Source organism: Homalodisca vitripennis, unplaced genomic scaffold (assembly GCF_021130785.1).
Source record: "Homalodisca vitripennis isolate AUS2020 unplaced genomic scaffold, UT_GWSS_2.1 ScUCBcl_5127;HRSCAF=11716, whole genome shotgun sequence".
In the NCBI taxonomy this organism is placed as follows: domain Eukaryota; kingdom Metazoa; phylum Arthropoda; class Insecta; order Hemiptera; family Cicadellidae; genus Homalodisca; species Homalodisca vitripennis.
The window spans coordinates 1-15787 of NW_025781252.1; the positions used below are offsets into that span (position 1 = coordinate 1).

General features: G+C 33.1%; 1 protein-coding gene across 1 annotated transcript in view; it reads left to right on the forward strand.

The window, feature by feature from the left end:
* The first annotated feature begins 10250 nt into the window (after positions 1 to 10250).
* LOC124373242 (intraflagellar transport protein 140 homolog) overlaps positions 10251 to 15787 on the forward strand; it is a 29137-nt gene continuing 23600 nt past the window's right edge. Inside the window, exons 1-2 of the mRNA XM_046831629.1 lie at positions 10251 to 10472; positions 11281 to 11505. Of these exons, the coding sequence (XP_046687585.1) occupies positions 10251 to 10472; positions 11281 to 11505 (447 nt within the window). The remainder of the gene's footprint in view (positions 10473 to 11280; positions 11506 to 15787) is intronic.

Below are 15787 nucleotides of genomic sequence, written 5' to 3' on the forward strand. Positions count from 1 at the left end.
TAAGTCTCAGGAGTGGCATTTATTAGAGGACGTCCATTTTACGATACATTCCTACGGTTTACTTAGGTATTATATTTGGGATTTTTATTCATGACACATTTAATGGGGAAACCTTTGTGGAAAGTAATAAATAGAAAAAACTGTGTTGATTTTGTGAAAGATCGTTTTTTATAATTAGTATTATACAATTTATCTCAGTTTTTGAATTTTTGTTAACGCCTTCAGATTGATGACTGCAACATTGATGCACTAGACGGTCTGGACGATAAAGTGACGCTAACTTCACGGTCACGGTGGTCGGCGAAAGCTATTGTTGATGATGTTGAAATGTTTTAAGCTATTCGAGACGACTTGTGCCTTTGTTTTGAATTTTTGCAAGGCGGATTTTTCAAATTAAAAATATATTATTTTATAACATAAACGTACCTGTGCTGTAATCCCAACTTTTGTAAACTTTTAAATTGCTTATTTAGTGTCTTCTTGACATTCCAATACATAATCTCAAGCCTAACATTTGTCTAAATCAAATTTAGTTGTGCGTTTGTAACTTGTATTGTCAAAGTGAGTGATTTAAATGTTCATCCACAAATCATTCCTAGGTTTATGTTTTTTGTTTGATTGTTTTGCTTTGAAATGTCGTTTACTAATCAGTAAAAGTTCTGAAAATATTTGACAATTCATAAACGATAGGCCTAATCAGGTATGTCAAAATATTATATTTATTGTATATAAACTAATACCTCTTTATCTTGCTTCACTAAGACACTAAATTATATTGATTAGTTACAATCTAGGGTGACTATGATTGTTTTTGTGAGAGAGAGCTTATTAAACTCTTGTTGCCTATACTAACATCTCATTTTTATAGAAATTTGGGGTAGACTAATAAGCGGTGTTATTTTTCGTTTTATCCGAAGGAATAATTTGATATTACAAATTATTTAACTTAGCATATGATTTCAACTTATTAGTAATTTTAATGTAAACTGTAAACAACAAAAAGTAAACTATTTTGAGACTTTGAAAATGCTGATGAAAAGCCTATTAGGAAAATATGTGATGAGATATTTCTCACAAGTCATGAGATTTGTTTAAGTGGCTTCAACATGTGGGTTTGACTCCTGGTAATACGTGGGGAGAAGTCTTTCCTCCATTTCACAAAAACGATTGATTACAAGCTGGGCAAAGTTATATTTCTTGTAAATTTTCTTTTATATCTAAGTCTAGACCATAGTTGGTTTTGTTGTTTTGTAGTGTTATAGTTAAATTTATGTTTTTAAAATTATAATGTATGTATTGTTGTTACGGTAATTTATTATAATGTAACAAATCACCATAACAAGTATGGTAACCGTACCTCTTATTGTGTACAATTTTTACATATCGAAGTCGGATAATAGGTTGAATTGTTCGATAATAGCAATTGAATAATGAGTGTAGGCCGCTTATTAAAGCCTCGCCAAAAATTGCATTAACTACCCACCATCCAAAATATTATTAAATTGCATGAATATTATAAATTGCACCACCACATTGGCAATTTATTCTTTAACAGCTAAGGTAAAGTTTTATGGATACAGTATAAAATATTATAGAAGTCTCATAAGCAGTTAAATAATTTTTAAATAAACTAATGTTTTAGTATTTTGTTCCTGTTGCTGGCTGTAGTATAATAAGTGCCCACCACCGTAATTGAATCATTGATATTCATGATGATCTAAACTACCGAAACCAAAATATCAAACTGAATTATGTTATAGATATTTCAAATTACAATATAGTTCAGCTGTTTTTATATCTAAAAGGGTAATAGTTTAATCTATAATATAAAAATGAAACTGTTCGTGTGTAACAGCATCACTCACAAACGGCTGGACGGATTCGCCTAATTTTTTTTTTAATTTGTTCGTCCTTGATCTGTAGAAGGTTATAGGATACTTTTTATCCCTTTCCCGATTCAGGATTCCGCCCCACTGGTTACAGAAATACCCGTAAGAAATGCATTGCAGCAAACATATGTTATTAAGTGTGAAAGAGTCTTTTCAAATTTTTAATCAGCTGTTCTTTGTAAACATATATAATGCGACAAAAAATATATTTATATATAAATTTCTTTTACACTTATAGTTTTAAAGCATAGAGTAAGCTTAAGAGAAAACGACAAATTTTGTTTAAAACTGTTTCTGCAATCATAATATATAAAAATGAATGTTTGTGTGTTTGTCCTTTATAGACTCAGAAAACTATTGGACCGATCACTATGAAAAATTTGTATTTTTCTATGTTAGAAGGTTTATACGCAAATGCCCATTGATGTAACTAACCACCAGGCTGTACTGCAAGATATAAAAGTTATCAAAGCACCTGCACATTATAAACTGCAATTACAACACAGTAGTTACGTATATTAAAATATCCAAACACTATTTGAAGGCAAAGAAAATATACGGGCAAAGCTTAAGAGACGCGTGCGAAGCCGCGGGAAACAGCTAGTTATGAAATAAAAAGTTACCTTGGCTGGGTGTAGCTTATTTATAAAATGTAACAAAGAAAACAATATAATATTTAGTTCTTAATTATTTTTAAGGATAAATTTATCTGACAGCTTGTGACTCAAATAACATGTGTGTCGCTATTGTACTTGGTGCCCATTACCAAATACCATACAAATGATTTTACTTTGTTTGAATTAATTTGGTACAATATTGTTATCAATAGGGCTACATTTAAAAAACCAGCAAATATTATATGAATCGGGTAGAGTACAATAAGTGGACTCAGTTTTTTATATCGATTAGTATAATCATTGATACTTAATATTCATATATCAAATACGAGTATCAATCATATCAACATATCTATATTCATAATAACAATCATATTTGAAATTAAAATTATTAATATAATATAGTTAGTGACAATCTCATAAATAATAAAGAAGCTGTAATGATCAAACAAGAAATTAGAACTGGAAATAGGAAAAGTCATAAATAATAGCAAAATGATAACAATATAACAGAAAATACAAAATATGCTAACTATTTATGTTTTATCCTTGGTAGCAATGATTAAACACTTTCAAGAAGTTATTGAAAGCATCCTCTTTAATAAACCGTACTTCTCTTCTGTACAAATACAGAGATGATCAGCACTTTTTAAACTTTGTTTCACTGTCCTCCATTACCTTTCGACTGTCTGTTAACTGTCTATAAAAGGTAATACGTTTATTATATGAAAAAGTGTTTATACAAGTTAGTTATCATCCAAAATCAGTATCAGTTGGTTATATCGATACTTATAATTAAGTAATATTGTTTGTCAATATCGATATGAAAACCGGCTCCGCTTATCGTACTCTACCCTATGATCATTATTTATAATCATAAATATCTATAATTAGAGTTTTTTTTTTTTTTTTTATCCGATAGTTTAGATATTTGTAATGGATAATTTGGTACTCTGATTTGATTACTATATAGCAGCCCACTTTCAGATATCACTATCTTGGGGCCCTATGCTGAAAAGATTTGTGTTTCCCTCCCCCAAATTGTTTTGAGTGTTGTAAATATATTTCTACTGACAGGTAACAAAAAAGAATACATTTTTGAATTCTTATGATATATTTAAGTGATATTTATGTGTATTATGTGATTTCATTTAAGTTACCATAAACTTATCTATCCTATCTTCCTGATTGTCACAACCTATTCGAAATCCTACCACCCAAACTGAGAGCTTGTAAATCCTCTTTCTAAAGAGCCTAGATTGCTCTACCTAAAAACCAACCACCCTACCTGACAACTCAAGATTTTGCTATTAGGAAAAATATTTTGAGGAATTCATTCCATATAAAATCAAGACAGGGTATAAACGTGACCATCTCAGAATTTGGTCAAATTTGGAATGAAGATAGTCCTGATATAGATTAGGAAAATTACCAATTTCCCACAAATATTTCAATTGGGTTCAACGTTACGGGTATGTAAAGTTTCTCAAAATTCACCAAAAAACAGTAACCAACATATTTTGAAATCAACATAGCTTTACTCCTAATTGAGCTAGAGAGATGAGAGCAGTGTAATTTTACTCAGTTTTAAATTATCATTATTCTGATGTACAACACAACGTACTTTACATAATGTAGCTATGGTAGGAAGGATTGATTCAATTGAATTTTTGGATGTGAACTCTTCCTTTTATGCAGCGTCTGGTGTCTGATTCGGTTGCTCCATTGTTCTTAGAGATCATGTGTCTATCACATCATAGTGCACTCAATTGTGTACCTGATAAGACAATGAGACAATCACTTCACCTATTTATAGGTGTCTCTGATGTCAAAACAATGTAAATTTTTCCCTTTGAGCTTCGTCGTTGTCGATTTTCTTTGGATCTCTTCAGACGAACATGACTCCAGATTCCAGGAGTCAATTCTGAGACAGTGTAAGATACCAGACGCTGCAATAAAAGGAATGTGAAGTGGATCTAAACTCAAAATTCAACAACATAATGTGTCATAAAAGTTTTTTTTAATCAAACCCAAAATTTTGAGTTTTCCAAAAAGTGCATTTAAAAATTAAAAACAACTCCTATAATTAGTTGATATTTTTATTAAGTGATTCTCAAAATTTCAAAGTGGGGGGCTAATGGGTTTATAGTTAAATAATAATTTTAGAAAGGATGTTCATAAGTTTTTTTTTAGTGTTATACTATGTATCCTTACTTCACTTAATTTCTTTATGAGGTGATTATTATCACAATTATAATTTGAGTAATTAAAAGAAGGTTGCCTCTAAGACATCAATTAAGTTATTTACATAATAATTGTTTTTAGTTGAAAATGGTTTTTTATTGTATAATGCACTTTATTTGAAAATGTAATGAGACAGACACTCATAATAAAATGGAACACAGAGGTATAAAGCTTTTGTAAATTTCCAATGGTGCAGTGTAGTGGGTTTGGCTGTTATTGGGAGATAACCGAATCATGCAACGTTGAGCATGGCTGCTGCTTGGATTGGTCACTGCTTAGTGATCCTGTCCTTCCAAGCAGTCCGCCCAGGTATTGGTGATGGTTCGGAAGTCACCTTTAAGCCATTGGTGCCCAGGTCAAGTGTTAGAGAGGCTTTCTTAGCCCCAACTTCGTCTGGTAAAATAAGGCACTACTTTACTTTACTTTAAATTCAAGTATATCAAAGATGTAAATAAAAATATTATCTGTTGACATGACAGAGGAAACTGAACATCCAAAAATGCCCTGAAAAACTAAAAATGGCAGAAATAGATATATAACTCCTGCATATAACCAAAAGTAGTGGCTAGCGTACGTGTTGGAGAAGAATGATGAAAGAAGATGAAGTAAAAGTGACATTTCTGCACCCTGCTGGTCCTTCATTTAGAATTATTGTGAATACCATCGATAGATGTGCTAAGTAAAGATCATCCCACCACTTCATTTTTGGATGGTCATTGTTTCCTCTGTTGTATTAAAAGTATTATTCTACTGTTTTCGTAATAGTTACTGATTAACTGAAACAGTTTATTCATGAATATCTCACCCTCAACATTCTCATCTTCAGGGGAGAATGTACAATTAATTCCAGATAAGTTTTCAACTAGCCATTCATAGAGTGGGAAAGGAGTTAAAATCTGGTCTTCATATGGATTTTGCATTCTTTCATCAAGTCTCTTTATTGAACCCCCAACTCCATCACATTATCTTTTTCCATGGGCAAGCAGAAAATGCCACTCTGCCTCTACACCAAAATCTAATGTTAGCATCAGTTAATACCAGTTTTCTTATTTTTACATTGTGCAGCACAGATAGATTATCTACTGTTCTATTCATGTATTACACTACTATTTCTTATTGCTTGAGTAATAGTGTATTACATATTGGATAAAAAAATAAACTTTATTAATATAAAATTAATTGCCTTCAAACATGGCTTGCAGAGATTACCAGCACATGAAACACAACAGTTTTCAACACATTCCTATAAATATACAAATAGTTCTATTAATAGTTTTACTTTATTTTATTGTTAAGTTTGTTGTTTAACTGTTACTATGTTAGTTAAAAAAAGTCAGAGTATAGCCATATGACATTAGTGCACAGTATTTTCACTTTAAAATGTGGGCTATAAAGGGTCAAACCAATATACTATTTTTTTGAATTCAAAGTTCTATATAAAACTGTAATTAAGTTTAGAACTTTTAAAAAAGAACTATGGATTTTTTTTTATAATGATTTATTATTTATGAAATGTCACTTGTATGTTTGAGAGTTTGCTTCTTGAGTATGTTTCTTGAACTGACAAAGTTTTTCTAGAAATAACTACAGATATTTAAATTAAGTTTTTTTTTACATTTACTGTTATACTGCTTTTAGGTACATGCATAGGAATTGGGAAAAGTTTGTGTGCTTATATTATATTTATCATATTTCATAACAATATTTATATTGTATATCCTAATAAAATTCAATAACAATGCACTCGGCACACCTTCTGTTTATTTAAAAGAATGCTTTAAAAATAGTAACCATTAACAAGGTAAGGTTAATTAAAAATATGGAAATAAAGTGCTCACATTGTGTTTTTCAGATACTATGACACTCTATATTGACTACCGTGTTCGTCTGGAGGATTGCACCTCCACAACAAATGCAATAGAGTGGCACCCCCAACATCCATTGCTTGCAGTAGCATCGTACACGATAGAGCGAGGTGGCTGCGTTCAGTATTTGTGATGATCTTGTGAGTGTCCTTTAACACTTAAGTTATATTAAAATTACTGTTTTGATTTTTGAGAACTTTTATTTAACCCCTTCACTGCCAATTCATGGATTGATGGGATATTGAAAAACTACACATACACTGCCAGTGTCCGTAAAATTAGATAACATCAATTTATGCTTATGCTGCCAGCTTTTCGCTTTTCAGGAAGTTCACAAATATGTTTTTTTTACCCTCATTGTTATTGTTTTTATGTATACCTTTTAGTTAATCTTTATTGTTTCTTTTTTTTACTATTGTATTTTTGCACTTTTTAACTTCACTTACAATGTTGTAATTATTTTTGCTTGTAAGCAATTGCTTTCCTAAATACTGCGTTTTGTTTATAAATAATGGTGTATGCCGTTGAAAATAAATAAATAAATAAAAATTCTACAAGTTCGTTTATATGGTCATCAAATAGTTTTGCTCTTAATAAAAAGACTAGACACTGGTGATGAAAATAAAAGAAAGGTACTCTATCATACTTTCAAAGCTAAGGTGTTCATTTAGGTTTGTGTTTAGATCCAATTGTACTCATTTTATACACCACTGACCTTGAAAATGGATGTCATGGTATTCTCTTACGTAGACAATACTTCTTTAGACGCACCCTCCATCAGGCGTCATTGAAGCTGTGCAATATTTTAATTGTGCTGAAGATTGAAAGTTGGATAAGGTTTTAGAATTAATTAAGATAAATTACGTTTTGCATTATTTTTTGCCATCTATTAAGATTCAAGATTCAAAAATTCTTTATTCGTACATAGTACAGCGCGTACATGAATAGTGTCAATAAGTTTTTTACAATATACTAATTAATCTATATGTCATTTAAAATTAAAATTATACAATGTAATAAGAAATAAACAATCCAGAAGCTTATATACATGAAATACTAAAATTACATACCAGGCATTCCCAATCTACCTTCCCTTCCAAAACTCATCAAGGGAGTACAGAGCCAGATTTATCAAATATATTTTTAACTCTTTTTTCATTTTAATAAAATTTTGTTCATTTATTATTTTTGTTGGTAGTTTTGTTAAAAATTTATGGCCCATAAAATCAGTTCTTTTTTTGAAAATGGTGATGTTGGTATCATCTGCAAACAAACAAATGCCACAGTCCTGCGGAACCACCTTAGGTAGTCCATTAATGTAACAGAGGAAAAGTAATGGGCCCAAAATGGATCCTTGAGGGACTCCGTATTTAATGGTTTCTATTTCAGAATTACCTTTTCACCCCTATCCACCGAGTTGAATTATTGACTGAATAAAGTCAATGCCAGCGGTAGTAGTGGACTTTCCCGATCTAAAGCCATGTTGTTGCTTATCTAATAATTTATTGTTTTCTAAATAATTCACTAATTGAATATAAACTACTTTTTCAAATATTTTAGAAAACACAGGAAGAAGAGACACTGGCCTATAACATGAGGGGTCATTTGGGTTACCTTTTTTGAAAATTGGGATTAATCTGGCAATCTTTAGTTGATTCGGAAAATAGCTTGAAATTAGAGATGAATTTATTAAGTGGACTAATGGCTGTAAAATGAATGGAAGAGATTGTTTTATTAGTTGTGTAGTAACCTCATCATTTCCAGATGATGGTTTATTTTCAAAAGACATGACAATTTTTTTTAAATGAGTTTTTGAAATCTGATTAAATCTAAATCTATTATTTGTCGTATGAGCATGTGGAAAATTTAATTGTTTTTCATTTCTAGAAGGTAAATTGGGTAATACTGTTTTATCAACTACGTTTACAAAAAACTTATTAAATATATTTTCCAACCTGTATTGGATCACTTACAACTTCCTTGTTTATATCTCTAAAAACTGTAATATTTTTGTTTACAAACTGGTTTTTTATTTATTTCTGTTTTAATTAATTGCCATGTTGATTTTGAAATGTTGCAAGAATTATTAATCTTTTGATCAAAGTATTGCTTTTTTTCAATATATATAGCATTTTTCAATTCCTTTTTCATTTCTTTAACTTTTGATTTTAATTTTATATCCTTAAGTATCCTACAGTTTTTTTCTAAGTCTATCAATTTACACTGCTTGTATTTAATTTCATCAGTTATCCATTTACTTTTGTGATTTTCTTTTTTGGTGACTATCAATTTAGGAAAATGTACTTCAAAATTATAACTAAAAATAGAATAAAACACATCATATTTCATACGCACTGGTGCTTGGTAGACATCCGACCATGCCGTATTTGCTAGGCTGCTTAAGAATGACTTAATATTACTCTGTGTAAATTTTCTAATATATTTATTCGTTACACTGTTCTGCCTTTCACCAAGATCTAAAATTTCAATTATCTGTGCATCATGGTCGGAAATGTGTGTTATGATGCCAGAGACTCTAGTTTTATTAGAAGGTAGATTTGTAATAATATTGTCAATTGCTGTTTGTGATTCTAAAGTGACCCTGGTTGGAAAATCTATTTTGTAATGTAAGTTAAACGATTTTAAAATACTATTGAATTTGTTGTAAACAGTATCCTTATTCAAAACATTAATGTTGAAATCTCCTACTAATACAATATTTTTGAATTTACTACACAAGATATTACACAAAACCTCCAACTTAGACAAAAAAGGATCAATGTAGCAATATTTAGGACTTCTGTAGAGACAGGCCAACACAAAAGAGTATGTGCCAACATGCACCTCCGTAAGACAACATTCAAACTCTTTCTCAATCAGCAGTGATTAAAAATCAGCAGGGAATTAAAAATATATTGCAAAATATAATTTCTAGCTAAAATCAGGGTACCTCCTCCAATAGAGGTAGCTCTAGAAAAATGTGAAATTTTGTTATAATTTGTAATATTTAAAACTTCAAGTTCTGAATATGTCATTTTGTGTTCTGTTAGGGCAATTATATCTGGTTGAATTTCATCTGCTATTACTTTTAATAGGTTTATTCGTGATGGCAAATGCTGTACATTTTGGTGAAAAATAGAGAATTGCTTCTCCCACGTCCCAGAGGTACGCTTGGACAACCCCAGTGCTAAGTCAGACCTGCCTCCACATTGTGCTCTGCTAAAAAAATTTCTCCGTAATCAGAGCACTCAAGAAATTCATTTAGCACCACTTCACTAGACTCATCCGATGCGTCGTTATCCTGATTGTGTAGTGTGTCTGTGGTCTGTCCAATTCGTGGACCGCTGGCCTGCTGGGTTGGTGGGTTGATGATCTGCCCATCCACTGCTTCACTGGACTGTCTGGTCGGTAAACCACTGGCCTGCTGGTTTGGTGGGTTGATGGTCTGCCCATCCACTGTGTCTCTGGACTGTCTGGTCGGTAAACCACTGGCCTGCTGGGTTAGTGGGTTGATGGTCTGCCCATCCACTGCATCACTGGACTGTCTGGTCGGTAAACCACTGGCCTGCTGGGTTGGTGGGTTGATGGTCTGCCCAACTGCTGTGTGATCATTGGTTAGTGAGCCACTGTCTCGCATGGCTGGTGAGTTGTTGGTCCATCCAGCTGTTGAGTCATCAGACTGTCCGACCACAGAAGTGATGTCTTCAACTCTGTCAGGAATTGAGTCTTGTGTATTTTCAACTGTAGGCAACCCCGGGAAGACTGTGAGATCTGGTAGCCAATTATACTCGTGCGATGCCCTAGTCACCAAAGTAACCGGATCTTTCCAAGCAGAGACGGACTCAAGTACTGCACATGTAGGAGCTTGTTTGCACTCAACAGTTGTATTTCCAGTTTCACTGGAGAGTTCAGCTGGAGTTGTGTAAGTGGCAGCTCTGTTCTGATACTGCACTGAGATGAAATGTTGCAGGGATTTGATGAACTCTGAGTGTGAATATCCATTGAACAAGATTCTTTTAGCAGTAGGTTGTTCAAAGGTGACAATCTTTTACATTTGCTCCAGTGTTCAGTTGGAAGTTCACTATTTTTGCTGCAAAATCCTCAACTGATAAAAGGAGATAATGAACGCAGATGGTCACTGTGTTGTTTTGAGGAAAACTGTTTGTAGGATAGAACATTTGTAAAATTGATACTGAGTTGTTTTTCTAAAAGCATGTTGAAAATATGTCTTAACAGGCATTGAATAAATTTAAAATTTTGAATAGATTGAAAACTTTAATTTCTGTGGCATCGAAACTGTGTATGATTAATTACTTTCTATTTCCAACAATAAATTTCACTCTTCTTGTGTTTGGAACTGTTTAACACACAAACTGTATACCTCCCGTTCATGGAGGTTAATTTGTGCAATAAGATTTGTTTATAATATAAGAATATTTTATCATATTTCTTGTTATTGAAAGCCGGCCAATTTGCTCATAGTAAGGGATCTCTGTAGACTCCAGACAGTGATATTGATTTATAAGTTGAGTTCTCAAAAACTGTTTGACATTTAAATTCATTAATCCTTTACGGTTTACTTGCAAAATTCTTAATCCTTCCCCCCCCCACAACATGATCTACTTTTACTTGTTGCTCTAAGTAACTTGTATAATATTGTATCAGGGCGAGCTGTTGGGTGACTTGCAACCAGAGTATGTGGCTTCTTGTCAGGCGCTGAGTCTGGCCTGGCACCCGATCCGCAAGACCCTGGTTGTGGGCTGGGAGACGGGCCACCTCCGGCTGTGGAATGGCGAAAAGGACTTTGTGTCCATGGTGTCACCCCACTCCACACCTGTACTGGTCCTCAAGTGGTCCAAGATGGGAGGACGTCTCGTATCTGTTGATGCAGTGAGTACACACGTAAAGATTAAATTCTGGTACTTTAAATTTTTTCTTTTTATTACTTTTACTTTTCTTCTGATGAGTGTGTTAAAATCAAACTCAAAATAATAATACTAATTAAAGTTGTTTGGAATTTTCCAACTGCTTGAATGGCTTTCATTTTAAATTCCATGTGATGTATTATGGGATACTTGTCACTCGACAATGTAAACTATGTTTGTAAAAAGTTAACACCATTCTAATTAAATATGAGAGAGTTATTTTATTATTTCTAGATCTCTTTAGTTGTATATTTCATATAATGGGGTATATTTCATACTATATCAGCTGTTTTTAACCCTTTGGCTGTTTGCCATTTTTTAAAATCTTGACATAAAACTGTTAGGTTTTTAGCATGGGTCATACCCAGAACTGTTCAGCTCAAAATGGACTTTTTGCAGGGATATTTGCTTGAAACTTGTTGTGTTCTGTAGAACATAAGGCCGTGCTTTAGAAAAAAAATACCTCATGTCAATTAAATTCAATAGATTTTTTAAAATATGTATTATTTTTTATTTATTTTTTTATTTTATTCTATTTTTTTAGTTTGGAACTATAAAACATATATTTGTTTTAAGGAGGGTGAATTGACAGTATAATATCCTAAAAGTACATTTAATTATGAATAGACCGTGAAAATCTTAAGTAATTTGGATAAAAACTGTTCAAGTTGTAGTAAAAATAAGTAAATAGTTACTTACATGAGTTTGATGCAATTTTCACCAGCTACTTATAAAGTCTCTTTGTCAATAATATAAAGTACATTACTGCAAGTGTACAAAAGCTCATTATATTTATAGAAAGCTAATTTTTAAAGGACAAACAAATCTATTTACACTTTTTTACTTTTTACTGACACACGTGCTTGACGAGGCATTCCGCGTGAACGCCCTGCCCGCACTTTACACACACTGTGCGCGATCTACGTTTTTTTCCTTCAGGATGGTTGTCACCTGAACACATTCTACAGAGTTTTTCCTTCTTCTCTGGGAGCTTCCTAAGTCCAAAATTAGCTGAAGGGCCATCTCCACCGCCTTGAAGATTATGGGGTACAGATTTGACAGCCGTCCATTCTGAGGCAAGTTCTCCCACAATTTCCTTCATGAAATCAGCTCTACGTAGCCGCCGTTCGGTGGTATTCAATTTGTATAGGATGAATGCGTTTAGCACCATGCGGCCAAAAACATTAAATATAACCTTTTTTGCGTGCTTCATAGTTCTACGTTCATCCATATATACATACAACATTTGGTCAGTGGAATCGATACCACCCATACCACAGTTGTATTGATGGGCAATTTTAGTTTTTGTCTTTATAAGGAGACCACGACTTCTTCTAATAGAGTATGCCTCAGAAGCAGCCTGGCAGTCAGTTGATAGGATTAAAAATTGAGAGGAGTTGCTCTTTTTTTCCCTATGCGCCCTAATGAGCTTCGTGCCTTTCCTTACATAGGTCTTTTGACCAACAGCATACTTTCCCAATAACTGTTTAGGTATACCTTTCCTGTCTTTCCTAATAGTTCCAGTAACAAAAGTTTGGTGACTGTACAAAGTTCTAGCAAGTGCAATTGAAGTAAAAAAGTTGTCAAGAAACATATGGTGCCCTTTTCCCAAACAATTTGCCATTCTTAGCCAGGTCAGTACAACTGTGCCTCCCAAACCCGTCTCAACAACTCTTTTCATTTTCTTCTGATCTTTGAGCTCCTTTATAACAGTAAAAAGATACACAGTAGCGTGTTATTGAATCGCAAAGGACCCACAATTTAATACCCCACTTGTGGTGTTTTTTTTTTGGGGGGCAGGTACTAAGTAAGTCCAATTCGTTTTTTAGTTCCCAACAAAGACTCATCTACAGATAGGGCTTTAGTTGGCTTGTAATGAAGCTTGAACAGCCAGTTTGCATGGTCGATTATAGGTTGAAACCTACCACAAGGGTCATACCCAGGATTTCCGTGAGGGACTAATTTAGTGACATCTACAATGTGGAAAAATTTTAATACCAAAATGAATCTATTTGAAGTCATCACTTTGCCAGAAAATGGAGTGGTTTGTGTGAAATGGGTATCCCAATAGCTGGCAATACTAGGCTTGTTGATCATGCCCATGTTCAGTATGATTGCCAAAAAAAGCTTTCATCTCAGCTAGGGTAACATATACCCACTTTCTGACTCGACTGAAAGGCGATAAGGTCTGCTCATTGTCAGCAATGTAGTTCCTAGCATACCTGTTTGTCTCAGTAACAAAAACATTCAAAATTGCAGTTGTAAAAAAACAGTTTTATGTACTCTATAGGTTTCGAGTTTTGTGGAGGGCAGTGTTTAGGTCCACTTACTTCAGAAAATGTAAATTGGTGATTGTAAGTTGGATCATTGCCTTTCTCTACTTCGTCCCAACTACTATCATCATCGTCAGCTGGATCATTTTGTGGAACATTTTGATTATCAGTTGTATCGTTTTGTGGGACATTTTGACTAGCCCCAGTTCTTTCCAAAACTAACTGTACAACGCCTACGACGCTTCGGAACTTATAGATTTGGCCTATGCCTAGGCGGAGTTTCATCTACCTCAGAGTCAGATGATGACACATTAAGCTGGTTACGGCTGCTAATGGGTAATTGTATGTTACCTCGTTGAAGTCCTGTTGAGGTTGATGGTTGATAAGGATCATAACTAGGATCCTCGTCCGTGTCATCTATGAAATCATTGCTAGATTGTTGATCAGAATCACTGCTATCTACATTAGAAGAATGTTCTGAGTCACTGTCACTTCGGAAATTCAAACCAGCACTTTGAACAATGTTTATCAGAGTATTCTCACTAACGGGAGATTTTGATCGTTTTCCACTCATTATTATAACATTTCACAGAGATAATGTAAACAGCGCACAATAACCTCAAAAGAACAGACAGGCAGCCGCGAAAACAACAAAAGGCACCAAGCGAGTGATTCGTGTTGGCACTGCCAGTGCAAGCCCGCCCGCCCGCCAAGGCCACTCGAATCGCGGCAATGGTCTTGGATTCATTACAGCGGATGTATGTAAAAAGAGCATAAACACTTATTTTCTTGTATAGCATGTATTCCTCTACTGATTGATATATAGTACGCTGGTTTATTATTTTAAAAAAAATTACATTAAAACATTGATTGCGAAACAACGATATATCGTTCTGAAACAGTTTTCAGAAAAAACTACCAACAACGATATATCGTTGTGAAACAGTTTTCGGTTAAACTATCTACAACGATATATCGTTGTAAAACAGCCAAAGGGTTAATATTTTAAAATTTGGGTTTGGAAGTTAAATGAAATATAGGATATATTAACAATGTAAATTTTAAATAAATGATTTCAATTTGTTTTATTTTTATTTTAAATTTCATTGGACATATTACTCTATCAATATATCCAATAAAGCTAAAAACACAACTACTAGCTTTCTTTCCAATCACAAGTATTAAACTTTTCACCTAAATATTTATTCAAACAACTATTTACTGAGGAAAGTAAGATATTTGTGGTTTAGTTCTAAATCTATCTAAGAAATTACTTTGAATCTAATATCCAACAGCCAAATAATGACAAAAAAAGAGACCAATCTTTCAGTATGTACCGAAATTTGTAAAGCTGATAATGTAGAAGTAAGCAAGCTGAGGATATATAACAAATCATTTGTGGTTGGAGTAAAACTTTAACCATAAGATGAAGTCTTGGCAATAAAGGAGCATTGGCACATTACACTATAATTTTCTTTATTTATCTGTAAAGCTAATAAGGGATAAAAAGTGTAATGTTCACTAAATTTTGTTATAATATTATATAAACATATTCATACTTATTAGCTCTTATTTTATTAAACTTTTCTCCTACAGTATGTTTACATATTCATAGCATGACAGGTGAACATCACACGTTTAAAACACTCATTTATACAACATTTCACCACAATTCTAATTCAGAGGTGCAATTAGCATGACATTTGGGCGGGCGGTTACAACTAGAGGATCGAGGGTTAAGGATTAATTATGGATTGAGGGGGTTTAGGGCTCTTTCTTGACAAAAGTTAAAAATATTTAAGAAGGACTCAAAGAAAGCACTGAAAACTTGATGAGTTGTACTGAATTTTCTATGTCATAAAATTGGACTCCAAAATAATATCTTAATTACTAGAGCATAAGGACATTTTATCCATTTTCTGGTGAATCTGGAATTTCTTTGTAATATTCCATTCCAATTAAGATACGTTACCT